Raw genomic sequence first — 22,771 nt, forward strand, 5'->3', positions numbered from 1 at the left:
GATTAAGCGGTTCTCCTGCCTCAGTCTCCTGAGTAGCTGGGGTTACAGGCGCCCACCACCATGCCCAGGTAATTTTTGTATTTTTAGTAGAGATGGGATTTCACCATGTTGGCCAGTCTGGTCTCGAACTCCCAACCTCAGGTAATCTGCCCGCCTCAGCCTCCCAAAGCCCTAGGATTACAGGCGTGAGCCACTGTGCCCGGCCAAGAAGCCAAGTTTTAATGGGTACACAAGTGCCCAGGAATTGGAGAGTGGGGAGTGTGCGTTGACTATTAGTCAGAGACTGTCAATGGAAGGGAAGGAGTCAACGATGGGAGTGAGAGCTCTGAACTCGGTGTTCGAAGCGGGTAATTCATGGGAGGGGCATACCTATGAGCAGACAATGCACTCAGACACGGAAGATCTGTGCATTGGACAGAAGAGACACCTTTTTCCTCTGCAGTAAGAACCAAGGAGGTAAGTAAGGGGTCTGATAGATATGAGTTTGTGCATGTGTGCTGGGCGAGTAATTGAGATAATTCATATATTTGAGAAAAGACAGTGAAATATTTAAAGGTAAAAATAATAAAACCAGCTGTGGCACCTATTGGATAAGGAATTACTAACTGATGATTTAGAAATTCCTTTATGTGCGTTAGGAGCTCATTTGTTATCCCCATTTTACAGATGCGCAGCCCCAGGTTCAGTAACTTGCTCTAAATGAGACTGTAGAGACTAACTCCAGCACCCGGCAGGTCTCACCTTAAGCTGCCTGGCTAAGGTCAGCAGCAAGTAACCTGGCAGCGTCTGGGGGCCTGCGGCCGAGGACAGGGCTGGAACTACACTTCCCAGTATGCCAGGCGGGGCGGGGCGCGGCGGGGAGGGCGCAGGCTCCTTCCCAGAAGCAAAAGCGGAAACAAAAGAGTCTCGCCGGCCTCCCCGCCCGCACACTCGCGCACACTCGCGCTCGGGCGCAGACGGAGCAGGGACCGGCGCCCGGAGCGAGCCAGGGAGCGGCGAACCGGGGACCCACCGCGCGGAGCCAGCTGAGCTGCCAGCGAGCCCAACTCGCGAAGACTCGCGCCCCCGAGCCCCGCAGCCGACCCCTGCCGGCCGGTGTCCCCACCGCGATCCCTGATCCATGGCGCTGAAGCGGATTCAGAAAGTGAGTGCCGGGGCCGGGCCTGGGGCTGCGGGGCAGCAGGGCAGCAGGGAAGCGGCGCCTGCCCACGCTGACTCGGCCAGTGGTCCCGAGAGATATGCAGGGAGAGCACGAGATGGAAGGGTGGGCCGGGGTGCGGGCAGGGAGCTGGAGGCTCGGGCCCGGCCAGCGGGCACCGGACAGGTTAGGTGGGAGCGGGGGCAGGTCCCAGGCGGCCGGAGGAGCTTGAAGGCTGGGGGCCCGTGGCGCGCTCGCGCCGGGGCCGCTCCCGGAGCCCCAGGGTATAGAGCCTCTTCCGCGTCCAGACCGCCCCGAAATCTGTGCTTCACGGTCACGGCTGGGTTTTGCCCTCCATGAGGCTAGTTTTGACCCCTGTCATGCTGTGTTTTCTCCAGGCTGTTTCTTAAGCCTGTCTCTTTTATGTTCTTGCTTACCCGGGCTCCCCGGGAGGGCACGGAAGGTGGGGTGGGCCTGCAGCCTTTCTCCGCGGAGCTGTCGGGTTGGTTCTTTCTCCTCTGCGGTTGGCTCTTGCTCAGTTGCCCGAATGGGTTGGAAAGCCCATTTGCGGCCAAGAAGCCAAGAGAAGGCTCCTGCCCCTTCTATTTTGGTGCCTCTGCTGCTGCCACTTCAGGTCACATAGCTGTAGCGAAAACATAGTTGCTGATACACAACAAGATGACCTCCTGGCTGTGATTCACGGTGAGTCAAGCCAAACAGGTTTTTTTTGCCCCTCATGGTAAACTTAGATGTAAAGTTCGAGACACAACATAAACTGTCGCAAATAGATTGTTTTGATGCTTTGACACATGGGTATAAAATGAGGAAGAAATGTGTATCTTCATCCAACAACTGTTCACCCATCTCAACCCTGTGTGTGGAATTGTCTTTTTTTCACAGTATTTATTGCCACCATTTCAGAAGCGAACATCCTTCAGAATTGATATTCGGGCATTTCTTTCTGTTCATTTTTATTTCTTGTTGGTCTGTGTACTGACCCAAGTTTTAGGTTTTACAGTTACAGTTCACACTGGGAACATTGAGAATGTGTTTGTTAAATAGGGAGTGCTTTTCACTAAGTTAAGCAACAATGGTCAGTGTATTTTGTAGTTGTTTCAGAAGAAATTAATGCCCACATTTTTATCTACTTTTTTGACCAGTAGTCCATTACAGCAATAGTAAATGTTAGAGCAGTGATAGTGACGTACACATTGTATTCTGACTAGCCACTAGTGGCATCTTTAGGTACAGAGGACAGCAACTTTTAGAGCCTGCCAGTTTTTTATTTTCAAATTCTAAATCTGTTGATCACCTGTTATTTTTTGTCCCATTTAAAGGTCGTCTCATTGTAAAACATACAGTTAACAATCAGCATCAGCATTTATTAAGTTATAATGTTTTCTTGTTTGAAGATAGTTCAGTTACACGTTGTTTTATATAAATATCCTAATTTTGAAGCCTCAGTCGGCCTCTTTACCATAACTTGCATACTTATTAATGACGACGTAATATTGGTTCACATTTGGATCAGAAAATGCACATCTTCCAAGGAAGTTTTCAAATTCTATTTCCTTCTTTCCTAGTTGTGAGAATTTTTCACATGATTTTGCACATACAAGAGCTTTTTAAATTATCACTGTGTTTTTTTAAGAGATGGGGATCTCAGTATGTTGCCCATGCTGGTCTTGAACTCCTGTCCTCCAGAGAGTCTGGGATTACAGGCACAAGTCACCATACCCAACTATAACAATAGCGTTTAAATGCTGTGCAATTTGTCCACAGTAAGTGGATATTCAAAGAAATATGAACATTGTTTGTAAATACCATACTTGGCAGTTCTCGTCAATCACCATGCTGAACTGGTGTATTTGATTTGTATTTATAATGTGTGTGTCCAAATCTTTTCTTTTTAGTATTTATTGGTTATTAGTTTATAGAGTTGTTCAGAAAAAAAAAAAATTACTTACATGGAATTGATATCAAACATGTGACAAATCGATATTTTGGAGAAGAAATTGGGATCATATACCATCACATCTCTGTGCGTTCATCTTTGGCTTCCCTTTCTGATATCAGGCAAGTTAACTTACACAAGTCTTTCCATTAATCACACATTCAGACCGTTTCCTCAAACCTTAGGGGTGATTATTTTGATTGATTCCCTATTTTTCCTCCTCCTTTATCTACCTCCTTGATTAGAAGCCAATTCTAGGTCAGTTGTGCCGCCTGCCATATGAACAGTTATACCATCTTCTTCTTTGATGTCGTCAGTATAGACATTCTTATTTGAATCTTTCATGTTCCAACAAATGAAGATGTATACTAACTTTTGGCCTTTCTTCCTAAGCTCCTATTGAAGTGTTACTATAGTTTTCCTGTACCTAAAGTTGCAGACTGTAGAGCTGTGTGGAACCTCAGATAAGTCTGCCGTAGTGTACTAGAGGGTACCAGCACGGGAACAGCTTCTAGGGTAGTGTCTTAGAATCACCTGAGGGACGTTTTCAGACTGTCGTCACTTCTATAAATGGAGAGGTGTTGAATCCCTCAGATGGGTTGGGGTGGAAAGAAGACTGAGAACCACTGATGTTCTGGCCTGTCCTTATTCAAGGAGGGATCCAGAGGCCTGGAATAGAGGAGTGCATTGTCCTAGGATAATCTTTTTTTGTTTGTTTGTTTGAGATGGAGTCTCGCTTTGTTTCCCAGACTGGAGTGCAGTGGCGTGCTCTCGGCTCACTGCAACCTCTGCCTCCTGGGTTCAAGCAATTCTCCTGCCTCAGCCTCCTGAGTAGCTGGGACTATACAGGCACACGCTGCCAGGCCTGGCTAATTTTTTGTATTTTAGTAGAGATGGGGTTTCACTGTGTTGCCCAGGCTGGTCTCCAACTCCTGAGCTTAGGCAGTCCACCTGCCTCGGCCTCCCAAGGTGCTAGGATTACAGGTGTGAGCCATCACACCCGGCCAATAATCTCTTAATTGGCTTGGCATATTTGAGAACGTTAAGAAGTTCATGATTTCACATTTCTTCACTATGAAAAAGAATAAAGATGATTGGATTAAAACTGTATGTGAAGACAGAGCATGGAGATATCAATGCTTAAAATACATTTTTATACTAGAATATACTAAATGTACTAGAATATACTAAATGATTTAATGCTCTGATTTAGTGTGCCAGTTTTGCATTCCAGCTCATACATTTACGCACCCATGCCCTATTTTTAAATACAGTGAAAGATGTTATCACAGTCACCTAAATCATTAAAAGAAAAAAGTTTGAACAAAGTCTAAGGAAAGATACCTAAAACATGTCTGAAAAAAGAGGACAGTTTTTCAGCTAAGTATCTGTTTTCTAGAATTAATTTCTAAGTTGTTTCTTCTATCAATACTGTTTTCATTATTTGATACACTTTTTTGGGAGGGATTGTTTTTTAAATTACAGATGTTAATATCCCAATACTGAATGTTTTGAAAACTAAAGGAGGAAAAAAGGAAATCCTAAAACAGTCATTATCATCATCATAGATCTTATTTGATAAAGAATTTGAGGTAATGAACATCATACTAGCATTATGTGATGTGATGTGATGTGATAAGTTTGTTTCCATTTTTGTCTGTCTTTTGAAAAGTGAGGCAATAGAGTTTTGTTTTACAAATATAGCAACCCAGAGAACTATTCCTTGGTGTGTAGTTCTGCCCCCCAAATGGAACATTAGTTGTTTTTGTTTTTTAATAATCAGTGTAATCTGAAACATATGTAGAGACATATAGATTAAAATCGAATTTGATTAATGTTTTGAGCTGCTGAATTTTTTTTTGATTTGTAAAATTTTATGTTAAACTGTTTATGTTAGTCTAGAAAACCTTAACCCAGCCCTCTATGGATGGAGCATCAAATGGAAGAAGAAGGTCTGAGGTTTTTTTGTTTTGTTTTTTGTTTTTAGACAGGATCTCACTTTGTCACCCAGGCTGGAATGCAGTGGCACAATCTCAGTTTTCTGTAACCTCCACCTCCGAGGCTCAAGTGATCCTCCCACCTCAGCCTCCTGAGTAGCTGGGACTACAGGCCTATACCACCATGCCCAGCCAATTTTTGTAGTTTTGGTAGAGACAGGGTTTCACCATGTTGGCCAGGCTAGTCTCGAACTCCTGACCTCAGGTGATCCGCCCACCTCAGCCTCCCAAAGTGCTGGAATTACAGCCACCTCACGCAGCCAAAGGTCTGGTTTTTATTCCTGGCTGTGTGGCTTACTAGCTTCGTATAATGAGGTTAGTACAGTTTCCCATACATTTCCATACAATGGATATGTATGGATATCCATACATATGAGGCTACTGATCTCAAAAACCAGGGTGTATATAATGGTTACTCTGCCTTATAAGTACTTGACATATATTAATTGACTTAATTCTTAGTATGCCCAAGAGGTGGAAAGAGTGTTATTTCCATTTTACAGATGATGACACTAAGGCAGGGAAATATTGAGTAGTTTACTCATGATCGTGTTATCTAGTAAGTGACATTGCTGCAAGTCCAAAACAAACAGTTGACTTCAATTCCATATTCTTTTTTTTTTTTTTTTTTTTTTTTTAGTTCTAGAATCTTGTATTTAATACCTTCTCATGCCTAGTTAACACAAAAATAGTTGCAGTTACATATCGCTAATGAAAGCCACCAAACTGCCTATCTGAAGGGAGAGTCTAGGATCTTTCTCTTCCACCTCTGTCCTTAGGAGAGAATGATAGTTTTTGGATATTGAAGAGAGCATTCACTGAGCTTACTGAACTCATCAGATATTCTATAAAGCTTTCTGTCTAATGTAGCCACTAGCCACATGGAAACAAATTGGCTATGAAAATTTAGTTTTCAACCTTGAGCTTTATGAACTCTAAATATAGATCAAATATTGCTGATGAAAATTTAGTATCTAAATTGAGATGTGCTGAAGTGTAAAATATATCCTGGAATTTGAAGACCTAGTATAAAAGTCTAAATAATTGTTACTAAATGAGATATTTATAAACAGATATTTTTATACTGATTACATTTTGAAATGATGACATTTTGGATAAGCCACCTAGTCAGGCTAAGACTCATTTTCTTTCTCTGAAAAATGAAGGAGTAAATGATATCAGAGTAGATGGTGAAACCCCCTTGTAGGACTTACTTGCCTTATTCTGTCTTTGCGTTCAGGTTCTAGCAAGAGGAGGGCAGAACATTTTCCTCCTTGTTCAGGCAGAGCAAATTTGTGGGCTTTTAAAGAGGGTAACATTGTTTCTTAAATCACTTTCCGTAATTTAATGTCAGTAATCTATTTATAGAAGAGAACAGCTACATTCCATAAGAAAGTTTTGTATGACTTTACCTTTTATTTTGCTTTTAAGCTTGGCTGCAATATTATTACTGAACCTGTGACACTTCACTTAAAATGTCAAATCCTTTAGTGGAGAGGGTGTTATTTCCTTTTCTTAATCTTTTTATATGTCAATGATTGTGCCCCCTAGGCTAGCAAATAAAATCTGTCAATAAACTGACTGAACAATGCTATCCAATAGAAATACAATGTGAGCCACATTTTAATTTTAAATTTTCTAGTAGCCACATTCTAAAAAAGGGAAATAGAAGCAAGCAAAAGTAAATTTAATACATCTTATGTAATTCCATATTCTTAACCACTTCAGTACATAGCTTCTCTTATCCACGTGAACTCATATCTATTATATTTAAACTGGAAGACACAGAGTCAAATGGGTTTATGGGATATAAGTGCTTTGCAAACTGGAATGTTCTATACAAATGTAAAGTGGTGTTATAATTAAGACCTTGGCATATTTAATCACTTTCACTGACACATTGCTCAAATGTATTGATTGTGCTGTGTAAATCTCTGCTCCAAAGTAATGCATGCTGAGATCGTTTAATGTTGTAAATCAGTAATATAACTTTGATCATCTTTATTTCATCACTTTGAATTTCTCTCCTCCAAAAGGATTTTGAAACATTGGTTGTAGTTCATAAATGCTCTGTCAAAAGTATCATTGCATTGTGAAGTTTTTATTTGAGATAACTGTTTTTGAATTGATAGAGTCATTTAGTTCCTATAGTGGTTTTGAGTAGTAAACTGTTCGTATTACGAGATTAAATCCAAGACTCCAGTTCTTTCTAGAAAGAATGATATAACTTAAAGAAGCATAGTATTTATGCGTTTTGGGATAAATGGTTTTCCTTGAGATGAGAGGGACATAGTGTTCTTTCTCTAATAAGCCACTATGTAAATGTTTCTTTTAAATCTTTGTAATTAAGCTCAGTCTTTCTTTTGCCCTGATACGGTATTTTTCTTTCTTCATCACAATAAAGGTGTAAAAAAATGAGGTAACCTATGACAGTTAAAAAGTTCTGAGATTTTTTCTCTGTGGAAATGAATAGCCTAGAACTAAATAAGACTGTTTATGCCTATTTTAAGAAGCCGGGCGCATATGAAAACCAAACCTAGCAGGATGTGGGATTGGCTCCAGGAAAGCAGAATAGCGTCCTTACTCACTTTAGTTCCCTGAAATACGCATAGAAAACATATGGGCCCTTTATTTTCATTTAATGAGTGCTACTAATAGAAATGATAAACCTAATATTTAGCCATAAAACTAAGTTAATGGTCGTCTACTAATGTAATAGCCCCCGCCTTTTTAATAGTGAATAAACTAATTACATTGAATTAACAACAGGAATTGAGATACTTATCCTCTCTCCTCTCCTGTGAAATGCTGGAATAAATGATACTAGAATATATAATATGACCCATATTTGCAGAGTTTGGAGATTGGAGGGGTGGGTCCTCAGGCTACCTTAGCACATATGTCTGAAGGCAGGACAGGTTTTATTTCTGGCCCATCTTGGTCTTGACGATCTCTGAGAAGCTAAAGTGTTTCTGTGCTTAGTTTGGTTCTGAGATGAATCTGTGAAGGTTCAGTTTCACACGTTAGACAATAGCAGGCTGTTGTGTTCCAGGAGTTGCCCTTAGTATGGGGAGGAAGCTGCTATCTAGAAGCATACAGTCTAGTGCTGTCCATTCCACCATCATGCTCTGCATCCTCTTGTCTTGCCTCTTTCTGGATTTATTTCTCACTGCCCTCTATTCATATGGTCCCGTTTGTATGGCTCATCTCCTTTAGTGACACCACAATGCTTATTTCGATTCCTGGTCTTTTTTTAGACTTAAGAAACCTCTCCAATGGGGGTGAGCTGAGGAGCTGGTTCCTTCACCTTAAGCTTCCTCAAATAATAATCTGATTGTTCTCATTGTAGGTGGCCACTTTCCTTATGTGAGCAGGGTTTGGGAGTAGTATGGTTGGATTGCTCTAGAGAAAACTAAGTGGACCTAATGAATGGTCTGGGCTCGTTGTTCTTCTCTTAAACCAGAAAATCTCCGGCTTGTGTTTTTACTTCTCCCAAATTTTGCTGTATTTTGTTTTCACTTAAAGATAATTTCTAATTTTCCTTTTATCTCTTCTTTGACCCTTGGATTATTTAGAAGTACATTATTTATTTGCCATATGTTTGGGGATTTTACAGATAGCTTTCTGTTACTGATTTCTAATTCCGTTATGGTCAGAGAACAAATTCCATTATTATATGACTCCTTTTAAATTGTGGGGACTTGTTCCCCCCCCCACCCCCCCCGCCGAGACGGAGTTTGCTCTTGTCGCCCAGGCTAGAGTACAGTGGCGCAATCTCAGCTCACTGCAACCTCCGCCTCCTGGGTTCAAGTGATTCTCCTGCCTCAGCCTCCCAAGTAGCTGGGATTACAGGCACCCACTACCACGTCCAACTAACTTTTTGTATTTTTAGTAAAGGCTAGGTTTCACCATGTTGATCAGGCTGGTCTTGAACTTCTGACCTCAGGTGTTCGACCTGCCTTGGCCTCCCAAGTAGGGACTTGTTTTATGACCCAGCCTTTCAGGTGCTCAATAGCACTTTTGAATGAATGATGGTTAATAGTTTGTAGACTTCATTTTGGTATTTTCTGGTTGGTATCTATTGATGGTAGATTATTTCTAAGAAATGGATGCCAAACTAAGGTATACACCTTCTCAGCATCTTTTTTTTTCTCTTTTGTGAGTTTCCAAACAGTTTAGTGAATAATAAACATCCACTTTTTTAAATGGAATGGAAAATATTAGTGCTTTGCATATAGTAAGGGTGGTGTTTCATGAAACTTTTGTTTTGGTTGTGTATGTGTGTCCCTGTGTGTGTGTGTGTGTACTAGGTTGTAATGTAAAATCTTTTTCGCATTATGAATTGCTGTAAGGAAAGCTGGAAAATCACTGTTCCATAACATAAGATCCTTAGGTAAAATTAACATCAAAAATACATGCCATACAAACATATATATACATGCATACATATATAGGGAGAGCAAATGAATACATATACACATACAGAGAGACACACAAATATATTGATACATATATACACATAATGTAAACTGTTCTAGCCTTGGAAACATTTCCATTTGATACAGACTGTATGCATTGTTTACTTCTACAAGTAGCAACATTTTAGTGACTGATGTACAACCATAATATTCAAGAATAATACTGGATGATACTAACACAGAGTAGAGAATTTATTATGAAACACTTTAAGTGCCCACTATATGCCAGTTATGAACTATAGAGCTGTAAGAAGCAATATGTAATAACAAATATTTGGTAGGTATTGGTAGGCATGTTCATGTTTTACATGCGTTTTAACAAATAGGCAGCTAGGTTTTCTTTTTTTTCTTCCATCTTTTTTTGGTTACTGTAAAGTAAATAGTAAGTTTTGATAATGGAGCACTCAGAATGCTCCATTTGCATATTTTATGTCAAAATTCTATGTAAGTTGTGTATACTTTCCTATCAAGTTTTTCTTGTCTCTCAGAGTGTCTTTAAACACAACTCTCCTGAAAGCTTATGAAGTAGTATTCATTTCTAACCTTTTATATGATATAAGCTCCTGAGAAAATATAAGAATTCCTTCTCATTCCTTCACTCATCACACTTTGTTTCTCTGGTGCATAGCTAAAAATGTGCAAATGGCCTTAATACAGTACTGGAGCATTGTTTGCTTCAGTGTTGGTTGAAAATCATGTGCTGTAGCCGTTATAGTGTTGAGTATTGAACTGGGGTGGGAAGAGTGCTGGAGTAGAAGTCAGATGGTCTGAACCTTCGTCCTAGTTTGGCTTTGTGACCTTGGCCAAGAGACTCATAGTCTTTATATTCTTCACCTGGAAATTTAATGGATTGAACTTGGTGCTTTATATCATCCCTTCTGAATCATAATTTTAGGCAAACCTAAATAATGTTATTTGCTGTTTTTGTTTTGTTTTGTTTTGTTTTGCAGCAAACAGTAGTGATCACAAAAACAAACACTGAGCTTTGGCACTGTGCTCTGCAGCTGTATTAGACTTGACTTAAAATTCCATTTACTTTGAAATATCAGATTTGAAATAAATGTTGACATCTCTTAATGTATAATATAAGGTCAATAAATCTTATTCTCTAAAGAGCAATTATTTATGATGCAAATAAAATGTATTTCTATTATTGCACTGGTAACATAATGTGCTTCTCTAATTCAATTTAGCTTCTCTGTATGTCATGGATAGCTTTTGTACTTAAAAGAGTGTTTTATCCACATATTTAGACAACTGCCATACACAGCTGCACAACTGCCTTATAGGTAATAGTTTTTTTTTTTTTTTGAGGTGAAGTCTCGCTCTGTCGCCCAGGCTGGAGTGCAGTGGCATGATCTTGGCTCACTGCAATCTCCACCTCCTGGGTTTAAGGGATTCTCATGCCTCAGCCTCCTGAGTAGCTGGGACTACAGGTGTGCACTACCATGCCTGGCTAATTTTTGTATTTTTAGTGGAGACAGGATTTTGCCATGTTGTTCAGGCTGGTCTCGAACTCCTGACCTCAAGTAATCCACCCACCTTAGCCTCCCAAAGTGCTGGGATTACAGGTGAGACCCTGGTGCCCAGCCTGTGTAATAGATTTTTAAGATTCAGTGCTGGGCACGGTGGCTCACACCTGTAATCCCAGCACTTTGAGAGACCTAGGCAGAAGAAACACTTGAGCCCAGGAGTTTGAGACCACCCTGGGCAACATAGTGAGATCCCATTTATAAAAAAAGAAAAATTTAAAAAATAGCTCAGTGTGGTGGCACGTGCCTGTAGTCTCAGCTACTTAGGAGGCTGAGGTGGGAGGATCACTTGAGCCCAGGAATTCAAGGTTACAGTTGATTGTAACCTTGTTACAATCTGTGATTGTGCTGCTGCACTTCAGCTTGTACGACAGCAACACCCTGTCTCAAAAGATTCAAGTTAATGCATTTATGGAACACCTTCTGATATAAGGCATGTACTAAATGCAGTAAGGAGATGCTAGTTATATAGAAAAACAGCTATCACCATTATCTAAGAAATTTAGAATTAATAAGCGTAAGAAAAATCCTGTGACAACTAGATGGATTTAGGAAAGTACCAAACAGAAAATACAATGTATTTAAACAGGAAGGGAGTCAAAGATGGGAGAGGCCAAATTTATTTGGGAAAATCAGGAAAGACTGTGGAGAAGATGGAATTTGATATAGGTTGGGAAGAGTGGATAGCATTTTGAAAGACTTAGGGGAGCCAGGCTCGTAGAGGAAGCTACAGAAATGACACTAGAATATGCTTGGCTTATTTGGGAAGGAGCAGATAATCCTGCTTTTTGGGAATCATTCAGAAACAGTAGACCATAAAGCTTCATATTGTAGACAACCTTGAAGGCCCGTGCTGAGAAATACATACTTAATGCAGAAGATTGGGGAAGCCACTGAAGGTTTTTGAGTAATAGGAACTAATGCTTTTTTTTTTAGATGGAGTCTCACTCTGTCACCCAGACTGGAGTGCAGCGGTATGATCTTTGCTCATGGCAACCTCTGCCTCCCAGGTTCAAACAATTTTCCTTCCTCAGCCTCCCCAGTAACTGGGACTACAGGCGTGCACCACCACGCCCGGCTAATTTTTGTGTTTTTTAGTAGAGACTGGGTTTCACCATGTTGGCCAGGCTGGTCTGGAACCCCTGACCTCAAATGATCCACCCACCTCAGCCTCCCAAAGTGCTGGGATTACAGGTGTGAGTCACCACACCAGCTGGAATGAACGGTCTTAATCATAGTGCATCCTTGCCCTCATCAAACTCAAGATTGTTTACTGTTTGTCATTATAATTTTGATTAATGTCATGAAAAGGGATGCACAGAGTATTCTAGGAATATAGCAGGGACCCATTGAAGGGTTCAGGGAAAACCTCCTGAAGGCAGTAATGTTTAAGATGAGACATGAAAGTAAAAGTAAAGTAGATAAAATGAATGACTGAGGGAGAGAGTGTGTTTTGGGGAAGGGAGGTGATTAAGTATCTTCTGCCTAAAAGGAAGCCATGTTTGCAACTAGAGGCAAGATAGCATTTGGAGGAATTAAAAGTCATGGCTGATGCAGAGAGCACTGGGGAAAAGTATTGCAGATATGAGGCTAGAGAGAATTCAGATCTTGGAAGGTCTGGTAAGTCGTTTTAAGGACTTAGTCTTACTTGAAGGTGAATGGAAAACATCGAAGAGGTTTCACATGGCTCTTCAAGAAGATGATTTTGGCAGCAGTGTATAGGTAGAGAAATAGGAGGCTAGTAGGTAAGTTACGATATTGCACTTAAGTGAGATCCAAAGAGGGTCTAAGCTACGATGTCAGCAGAGGACGTTGAAAAGAGGGGTATATGACAAAAATTACAGGGTGTTTGTACCACCTGGCCCTTCTGAGTTGGTGTGATCCATCTATGCCTACACCTTCTTGACCTTTCGAGTCAAGTATCACAGGCTCCCTGGTCTAGGCAATCTCTTCAGATTCCTCTTCTGTTATCCAGTCTGGTCCCAGATATTAATATTGTCTGCCTGGCTGGAACCTTTGGGTTCTTATCCTAAACTACCTCTCCTCTGGCTCATATCAGACTCTTCTGCACGTTAGACCTCAGCTGTCCTATTTGATGGGCCTTCTGGGACCCTTTCAGAGGGAAGGATCTAGACAGAAGGAGAATCTGAACAATTTGGTACTTTTCAAATTGTGAGGGAGTGGGTTGTGAAGAGAGGAGTTAGATGGTAACTCCAAGGTTTAAGAGTTTGAATTACTGAAACGAATCAATGCATTTTTACTGTAAGACTTCATAAAACAGATTCAAATACAGCTTTTACTCGGCTACTTTGGATTTGTCTAAAATAGATTTTTATTTATATAATTCCTCTGATGGAAATATTATATGTAGAGAGTGTGGTCAAGAGTCTACCATCTAAATAGGAAGCCATGTTTGAAAGTAGAGGCAAGATAGCATTTTGGGAAATTGAGTCATTATGCCTGGTACAGAGAAAACTGGGGGAAAGTGGTTGAGATGTGAGGCACTGAGTAAATAATGTCTGTAATTCTGACCTCAAGCTTTTATTCTAAATTACACTCTTCCCCCCCCACCCTCCGCCCCCCAAGATGGAGTTTTGCTCTTTTTGCCCAGGCGGGAGTGCAATGGCACGATCTCGGCTCCCTGCAACCAACCTCTGCCTCCTGGGCAGAGTAGTCTCTCAAGTAGCTGGGATTACAGATACGCACCATCAAACCTGGCTAATTTTTTATATTTTTAGTAGAGGTGAGGTTTCACCATGTTGGCCAGGCTGGTCTCAAACTCCTGACCTCAGGTGGTCTGCCTGCCTTAGCCTCCCAAAGTGCTGGGATTATAGGCATGAGCCACCATGCCCGGCCCTAAATTACACTCTTTATAGTTCACTTTCAATATATATGACTGATGAGACAAAGTCACATATTATTGCTTTCTTCATCTTCCTTTTTTGTGGCATTTGGCTGCATTATTATTTTTAAATAAACAGTTTTTGCCAGAGAAACTTGATCCAAGGAGACAGCAAAGCAGATAGGACCAGTTTGTTGAAGTGAATTTGGTTCCTATAACTTAGTTAATTGGATGTTGTCAGCGTTTTGAAGTCTTCGGGAAGAATCTACATGGTTTAAAATCCAGATGTACTTTAATTCAGAGGCTTAAAGATGTTCTGTATTTGGAGACGTTTCTGATGATCATTTGACATCTTTCTATTGAAATAGCTCTAGTCAACTGGATAAGGAGATCAGGGCCTGAACTGTAAGCCCGTGAAATGTTTATTTACAGACAAACCAAATATAGCTCATATATCCTTTTAGAGGCAACATGAAAAATGCAGTCCAGTAAGAATCACTGTCTTGTTTTAGGAATTTTGAGGTAAAGATGGTTGTGTCATGTTAATTAATTGCCGGTTGAGCCAGGAGTTTTGAAATAATGCTTTCATAGGCTTTGGATTTAGTAATTTAAATTTTGGGCTGTAAATCAGTCCCTTGCATGGACTGTTTAATGTCTTTTACTCACACCCAGTGGGGTATGTATTATATCTATTATGGAGATTTAGATCTTCTGACTGTTGAATCTAGAAAACAACAAAGCATTTTCAGTCTGGTCAGCATAATTTTTTAGGAAATATTTACTGCATTGTGTCATATTAAGTTTTATGGTAAATAAGGCAGTTCTCACTTGTTTGCTTTTATTCCCCTCTGTTCAGATTGGCCAGTTACCCTTCTGGGAGCCAGGAGATTAATGCAGGCCCCTTCTCTTACATTCCGTTCTTTGTTTCCTTTTATTTGTTTACTTTGTTTGAATTAGGCTGCCTCATCTACTTTTAGATTTTAAGTCCCCTAGAGGCAGGGATTGTGTCTAGGTTGGTTTTATGGAGAACACTCGGCATATTGTGGGGGTGTTATAAACATGCCATCTGTGGCAATTTAAAATTCAGTTTCAGACCTCTCAGTACTTTTCTTTGTGTCTAGTTGTTTATAGAAATCTGAACTAGAATAGAGGTGCTTAGCCATGTAAGACTATATAAATCCATTAAATACACATTTTTGTGGCTTTGTTATAAGTGCTTTTATAGTTCTGGTCATGATATAAAGACACTGTCCTTTAATCTACTGATCATTAATATCTTATATTTTTATTTTAAAATTTAGATACTCCTAGCTGGTTTTTTTATTTGAATATTAATCACATTCGAATGGAAAATTGCTTCATTGGCACAGACTACTTTTTTCTGGAACATACTTTCACCAGTTTGATGATATGTATTGCTTGATCTGTTTAGGTATAGAGTTGACTTGTTCTAAGCTTATTTTTGTCTCAAAGGGGAAGAAGGAAATAGAATCAACAATGCATTTCAATTTTAGATTAAAAGTCACTGGAAATGAAACCGAAATACCCACACAAAATATATGTATACTCACACAGTGTTCTTCTATAATGAGTTCTTTTCATATACAGATTTGTAAGTAGTCTCATTATTTGATAGCCATCTTTTCCATTATATGAATTCTATATATCCTTGCTCGTCTTTTTTGTTATCATTATGTTATTCATTGTGGCAAAATACATTTTAAAAGTTATACTGTAAACTTTTTGTTTCAGTTATACAGACATAAACTATACAGCTTGACCAATTTTTACAAAGTGAACAAACCTGTGAAACCAGCACCCAGCTCAAGAAATAGTATTACAGGGACCCTAGAAACCCTTTCTTCTCCCTTCTTAGCTTTACCTCTGTCCTCAAGGTAAATCACTATTCTAATCTCTATCACTGTACATTACTGTAGCCTGTTTTTGAACATTATTTAAGGGGAATCATACAGTATGTATCTTTTTGTCTCTGGTTGCTTTTGCTCACCATATTTGTAAGGTTCATCTATATTGTTGCCTGGAGCTGTAGTTCATTCTTATTGCATAAATATGCTTCGAGTTGTTCGTTCTACTTTGGTGGACATTGGGTTGCTTCTGGTTCGTTCTACTGTTGATGGACATTGAGTTGCTTCTGGTTTGGGGCTATTACAAATAATGGCATGCATATTCACTTTTCTGTTGGGTATATAGCTAGCAGTAGAAATGCTAGGTCGTAGAGTATTTCTATGTTTACCAGTAGTGGTTACTATCAGTTTTCCTCTTCCACCAGGAGTTCCAGAGTTCCAGTTGTTTCAAATCTTTGCCAACACTTGTACTCTCTTCTATTTCATTTAAATCATTTTGTTGGATATGTAGTGGCATAGCATTTTGGTTTAAATTTGCATATCCTTAATGACTAATGAAGCTGAACCCCTTCTGATATATATATGTATTGGTCATTTGGATAGCTTCTTTTGTAAAGTGCCTGTTTAAGCTGCTTTTTAGAAAGTTGATCTGTAGGAATATCTTTTACGTATTCTGGATGAGACTTTGGTCAGATATATGTAATATTGCAAATCAAATATTTTCTCCCACTTGGTGGCTTGTCTCTTCACACTTTTTAATGTGTCTTTTGGTGAACAGATGTTCTTAATTTTAATCAAGTCCAACTTTTTCATTTTTTTCTTTTATTGTTAGTACTCTGTGTCCTGTTAAAAAATCTCTGCCTTTATGGGGTTTTAAAAATCTTTATTATTTTACTTTTCACACTTAAACCTATAGTCTATTTAGGATTGATTTTTGTATAGTCATGCATTGTGTAATGACAGGGATAATTTCTGAGAAATGCATCGTTAGGCAGTTTTGTCATTGTGCAAACATCATCGAGTGTACTTTCACAAACCTAGATGGTACAGCCTACTATACACCTAGGCTATATAGTGTAGTCTGATGCTCCTAGGCTAGAAACCTATACAGCATGTGACTGTGCTGATATTATAGGCAGTTGTAACACAGTGGGAAATATTTGTACATTTAAATATAGCTACTCATTAAAAAGGTACAGTAAAAATATAGTATAAAAGAGAAAAAATGGTATACCTGTATAGGGCACTTACCATGAATGGAGTTTGCAAGACTGGAAGTTGTTCTGGGTAAGTCAGCGAGTGAGTGGTGAGTGAATGTGAAGGCCTTGGGCATTACTGTACACTGCTGTAGACTTTATCAACACTGTACATACACTTAGTGTATACATATTTATGTGAAAAATATTTTTCTTCAATAATAAACTTAGCTTACTGTAACTCAGTTTATAAACTTTAATTTTTTTTTAACTTTTGGACTCTTTCTTGATAGTACTTAGCTTAAAACACAAAACACATTATGTAGTGATATAAAAATATTTCCTTTTTTATATCCTTGTTCTGTAAGCTTCTATTTTTATTCTTTTCACGTTTTTTTTACTTTTTAAGCTTTTTTGTTAAAAACTAAGATACAAACACACACGTTAGCCTCGGCTTACACAGGGTCAGGATACTCATTATCACTATCTTCCAGCTCTACACCTCGCCATTTTGTCCCACTGGAAGGTCTTCAGGGACAGCATGGAATTGTTGTCCCCTCTGATAACAGTCCCTTCTTCTGGAATATCTACTGAAGAACCTGCCTGAGGCTATTTTGCAGTTCTTTTTTTATAAGTAGAAAGAGTACACATCAACGTAATGATTAAAAGCATAATGTAGTAAATACATGAACCAGTAACATAGTTGTGGATTATCACTGTCAATTATTATGCACCGTACACAGTTGTATGTGCTATGCTTTTATAGGACTGGTAACACAGTAGATTTGTTTACACCAGCATCACTGAAGCATATGAGGAAGACATTGCAGTGCGATGTTAGGATGGCTACAAGGTCATTAGGTGATAGGAATTTTTCATCTCCATTATAATTTTATGTGACCACTATATATGCAATCAGTTGCTTGAGACGTTATGTGGCACTTAACTGCATATTATTTGAGGTAGGGGGATCAAGGTTGTGATTTCCTCATATGGATACCTAATTGACCCAGCACCATCTATTGAACAAAACCTTTCCCTCTACTAGAAATGTCATTGTTTTCGCTTTTTAATTTTTGAGTTCTGGGTTTGACATTGGTTTTTTTTTCTTTTTATTTCCATTTTCAACACATTGTCACAGTAGCTAAAGGTAAAATAAGTACTCTTGGTCCCATTCAGATGCCAAACACCAAAACTTTTGCTTCTACATCAAAAGTACTATTTGTTTGCCTGAGACGGTGATAATATGCTAAGTTAGGTTTAAAGGATATGTTCATTTCCTATGTGCAACTTTCTGTATTAAGGCTTTGCAGAGCTCCCAGGGAGCAACACTCACTTTGGGGCCTGTGTGAATGGTGTCCTTTATTGTCGGTGGCACACGGTCTGTGTGGCAAGATGATAGCAGCCCTGAGTCCTACTTGTAATAACTGGAATATTTAAAAAACAATCATGGGTGTGGCGATATGCACCTGGAATCCCAACCATTTGCGGAGGGTAGGGCGGGAGGATTGCTTGAGTGTAGGAGTTTGAGTCCAGCCTGGCAGCATAAGGAGACCCCCATCTCTTAAACCGAAAAAAAAAAAAAAAATCACTAACTTTTTCTATGCCCCCAGCAATCTACCATTTCACAAATAAGGGTACAAAAGTGTACCCCAAGTTTAAAGAGAAGGATAGGAAGTAAACTGTGAGGCAATCCTTGTGACTTTTCAGAATTTACCACTTCTTATCACCTTACTTTGTAATGTTTTATATATCAGTTTCTGTTTTTGACTTAGAAGGTAGTTTACATCAGTTATTTTTACTAGTTCCTTACTAGATCACTCTTCTGTCCTAGGATAAACTTTCTTTCCAGGGTTCCCTAGAGTATTCTAAACTTTAGTGACACATTCAGAAGGGGACCCCTGAGGCTTATAACTACTCTTACATGTGTTTCCTTGGAGGTACAACTTCTGTAGCTACTTTTAAGCTTCTAAGAACCTAGAGGACCTCTTTCCTATATCTTTTAAGCTACATCTTATAAAAATATTTTTTCCACAAATGAGTAAGTTCTCCTTTAATTTCATGCCCCAGTTTAATCATCAACAATGTTCCTGAGCAGTGATTTGTGAGGATTTTTATTAGCATCATAATCTGATACTATTGCATTAAATCTTTAATGCCTTGGAAGGGTATAGTTGGGATGAAAGTATAAAATCTGAATAATGCCTGTTAGGAAGGATGTAGAAATACTTAATAAATTTCTATATTTAGCACATCTGGTTAAGTGAACCATGGAATAAACAAACAAATGAAATTTCTGGCCATGCTACAGACTGCAGCCCTGTCTGTGGGCAGCTCTGTCACGAAGGATTGCCAGTGGTTAGAAGACGACTTACTTTGAGATGAGGTCAGCTCAGCACAAACCCCTAACTCCCTTGGAAAGCAACCCAAAGCTGTGTCCTGAAAGTCGGTCAATACCATCCTAAATAAACAATAAGGAATGTTTAGAGCTTTGAGATCTTCTAAACCAGAGAAATGGAAACAAAAATTTAACAGGAATTTTGTGTGGCTTTGGATACTTTGCTAGAATATATAATACGTTCTATAAATTGAAAATACTTATGATAATGGCATAATATCTTAATAATTAATATTTTGATATTCATTTTTGTGTTTCACATGTTATTTAAAAGTTAACCATAGTGTTTTCAAGTGACCTGCACTATTGTAATACCTGTTATACTCTTTACCATATGCAATCTGCATGTCTATATAAAAGAATAATTTATTTGGATTCGATTATCAGATCTAATCACTTGCATTTGTAAAATATTGAAATTTGAGATATTCATGTTCTACTGATGACATTTTTCTTTAAATTTTATTGCTGATTCAAATAATACCAAACACCTTATGTGAAAGGCATTGTGCTAAGTATCATGGAGGGATCCATAGATAAAGTGCATAAAATTCTTAGTTTTAAAAAACATTCCGGTAGATGGGGGAAAGTTAGCATTTATTAAGCATCTATTATACATGTAGGGTATTAAGCTAGGTGCTTTACCTATGTATTTTTATACATAGGTATGAAATTTTAATTCTCAGTATAGTTCTTAAAGGTAACCAGAGATGTCCCCATATTACATATGACACACTTGAGACTCAAAGAAGTTAAGCAAATTGCCCAAGGTCACACAGCTAGTAATTGGACTTTGAAAAGATAGCATTAAGGAAAGCAGGTAAAATTTGAGCATGGGAGATGGAAGGAAGGTTATTTTAGAAGAAGGAAAATTATAAGGGCCAGAAAACTTAACTGTGTCTAGGAAACAGCCAAGTAGTCAGGTTGTACCTGCAGTTCTTAAACTTTTTGGTCTCAGGACCCCTTTAATTTTTTTTTTTTTTTTTGGTTGTCACAGAACAAATTAACCTTTAATATTATTATTGTAGAATCCAAAGAATTTTTTATTTCTGTGGGTTTATATGTATTATTATTTACCATATGAGAGATTAGAACATTTTAAATATTTGGCCGGGCGCAGTGGCTCACACCTATAATCCCAGCACTTTGGGAGGCTGAGGCGGGAGTTCGAGACCAGCTTGGCCAATATATAGTGAAACCCCGTCTCTACTAAAAGATAACAAAAATTAGCTGGGTGTGATGGTGCATGCCTGTAGTCCCAGCTACTTGGGAAACTGAGACAGGAGAATCACTTGAACCTGGGAGGCAGAGGTTGCAGTGAACTGAGACTGCACCACCGTACTCCAGCCAGGGCGTGGAGTAAGAGCAAGACTCTGTCTCTCAATTAAATAAATAAATAAATATATATATAATAGAAAATAAAACATTTTAAATATTTAATAAATAATTTAAGAATAACAAACCCACTGCATTAACATAAATAACATTTTTATGAAAAATAACTATATTTTCCAAACATAAAAGTAGAGTGGCATTGTTTTGTGTTTTCATATCTCGTTATAGTCAAGCTTACCGATGACAGCTGGATTCTCACATATGCTTATGCATTAATCTGTTAAAATACCACATGTCATTAAGCCTCTGGAAAACTCTACTGTATACTCATGAGATATTGAGAATGAAAAGACAGATAACATCTGAGTTTTATTATTAAATTAATTTTGATCTCATAGACTTCCTGAAAGTGTTTTAGAAAACCCAAGGGGGTTCTTTGGAGAATCACTGAGCAAGTTTGTAAAGGGGAACCCAAAAGAGATTGTAGGTTTGGGACTAGATAATGAAAAGATGTTCACTGAGGGAATTTGGTCTTTACTAAGCAATGGGGAGCCACTGAAGTAAAGTAGAAGAGTGAAATAAAAAGAGCTGTGCTTTTAGAAGATTTTTTTTATTGCAAGTAATGCCTAGAGTATTGGAAGCAGTTACAATTGAACTGTAATTGATGTTTGAGGTAACTGTGGTAAGCAACGTAACGGGTTTTGAGGAAGAATAAATAAATATATATATATAGTACATCTGATTAAAAACGAAGGACAGACAAAGAGGGAAGTCAAAACAGAGATTTTGAGCCTCATGACTGGTTGGCTTATGTCCCATTAACAGGCATGGGGAGTACAGGAAAATAATTAAGCTTAGGAAAGAGAGTAGGGAATTAAGTTTTGGATTGTATATAAGAAGTTTTACTTCTAACATTTTGAAATAATTTTCTTACAAAAAGTTGTGAAAATAATAAGGTTCATTTATATCCTTAACCTAATTTCCCCTAATACAACTTACATAACCACTGTGCAGTTACCAAAACAAGGAAAGCAACCTTGGTATCATGCTGTTAAGTACACACATAATTCAAATCTCACCAGTTTTTTTTTTCACTAATGCCTTTTTCCTGTTACAGAATCCAATCTGGGATCTCACACTGGATTTAATTGCTGGGTCTTCTTAGTAACTATCCTCCTATCTGTGACAGTACCTCAATCTTTCTTTCATTGTCTTATGAAGCATTTTTAATGAAAAGAGAAGATGCTTAATATATATGTAGAGAAAAAAATGCCATTTTATCTTTTTTTATATTTATGTATTTATTTATTACCTCCATTCTCTCAGAGTGTGGGGTATTTTATCTTTTAAAACGCCTGAGAACCTGAATGAAAATCTTTATTTTTCTTTAAAAAGTTACAAAAGTATTATAAAAAATTAAATGGTGTAGAATACATAAAGAAGTAACAACCCAGTCATATCTCCCAGAGATAACTCCATTAACAGTTTGTTGTGTATCCTTTTATTTATTTATTTTTGCATCTAGAGTTTATATATATGAGATCATAATGGGCATACTGTCCTGTAACTTGTGTTTTTCATTTAATCACTATATTCACTTAACATGTTTCAATGTCAACATATGTAGATCTGTTTCACTTTTAAATGGCTACTCAGCATTTCATAATATGGCTGTATCATTTCATGAAGCCATTCTTATTGATGGACCTTTAGGTTATTTCAGTTTTTCATACTTATACAGGCTGCTGCAGTAAATATCCTTATATATGTATCTTTAGCTACCTGGGCAGTAATTTCTATGAGGTGAAATTGCTGGGTCAGAGACCATATGCATTTTCTACTTTTGCAGTTATTACCAAATTTCCCTCCAGAACACTGTGTCAGCTTACCCTCCCTCCAACAGTGAGTGACATACTTATTTCCCAACAAAGCTGTGAATGGATGTATTGTAATTGACAATGGTTTGGTCCAGGTATGGTCTTGTGGGTGCTTAACTATACATTGCTCTCTCTATTTTTTCCTACAAATCATTGCTT

At 38.4% G+C, this 22,771-nt stretch overlaps 1 protein-coding gene across 1 annotated transcript in view; it reads left to right on the top strand.

Moving 5' to 3' along the window:
• Positions 1 to 923: 923 nt before the first annotated feature.
• LOC105466203 (ubiquitin conjugating enzyme E2 D1) overlaps positions 924 to 22,771 on the top strand; it is a 35,701-nt gene continuing 13,853 nt past the window's right edge. Inside the window, exon 1 of the mRNA XM_011715235.2 lies at positions 924 to 1,144. Within this exon, the coding sequence (XP_011713537.1) occupies positions 1,121 to 1,144 (24 nt within the window). The 5' untranslated portion in view covers positions 924 to 1,120. The remainder of the gene's footprint in view (positions 1,145 to 22,771) is intronic.

Source organism: Macaca nemestrina, chromosome 9 (assembly GCF_043159975.1).
Source record: "Macaca nemestrina isolate mMacNem1 chromosome 9, mMacNem.hap1, whole genome shotgun sequence".
In the NCBI taxonomy this organism is placed as follows: Eukaryota; Metazoa; Chordata; class Mammalia; order Primates; family Cercopithecidae; genus Macaca; species Macaca nemestrina.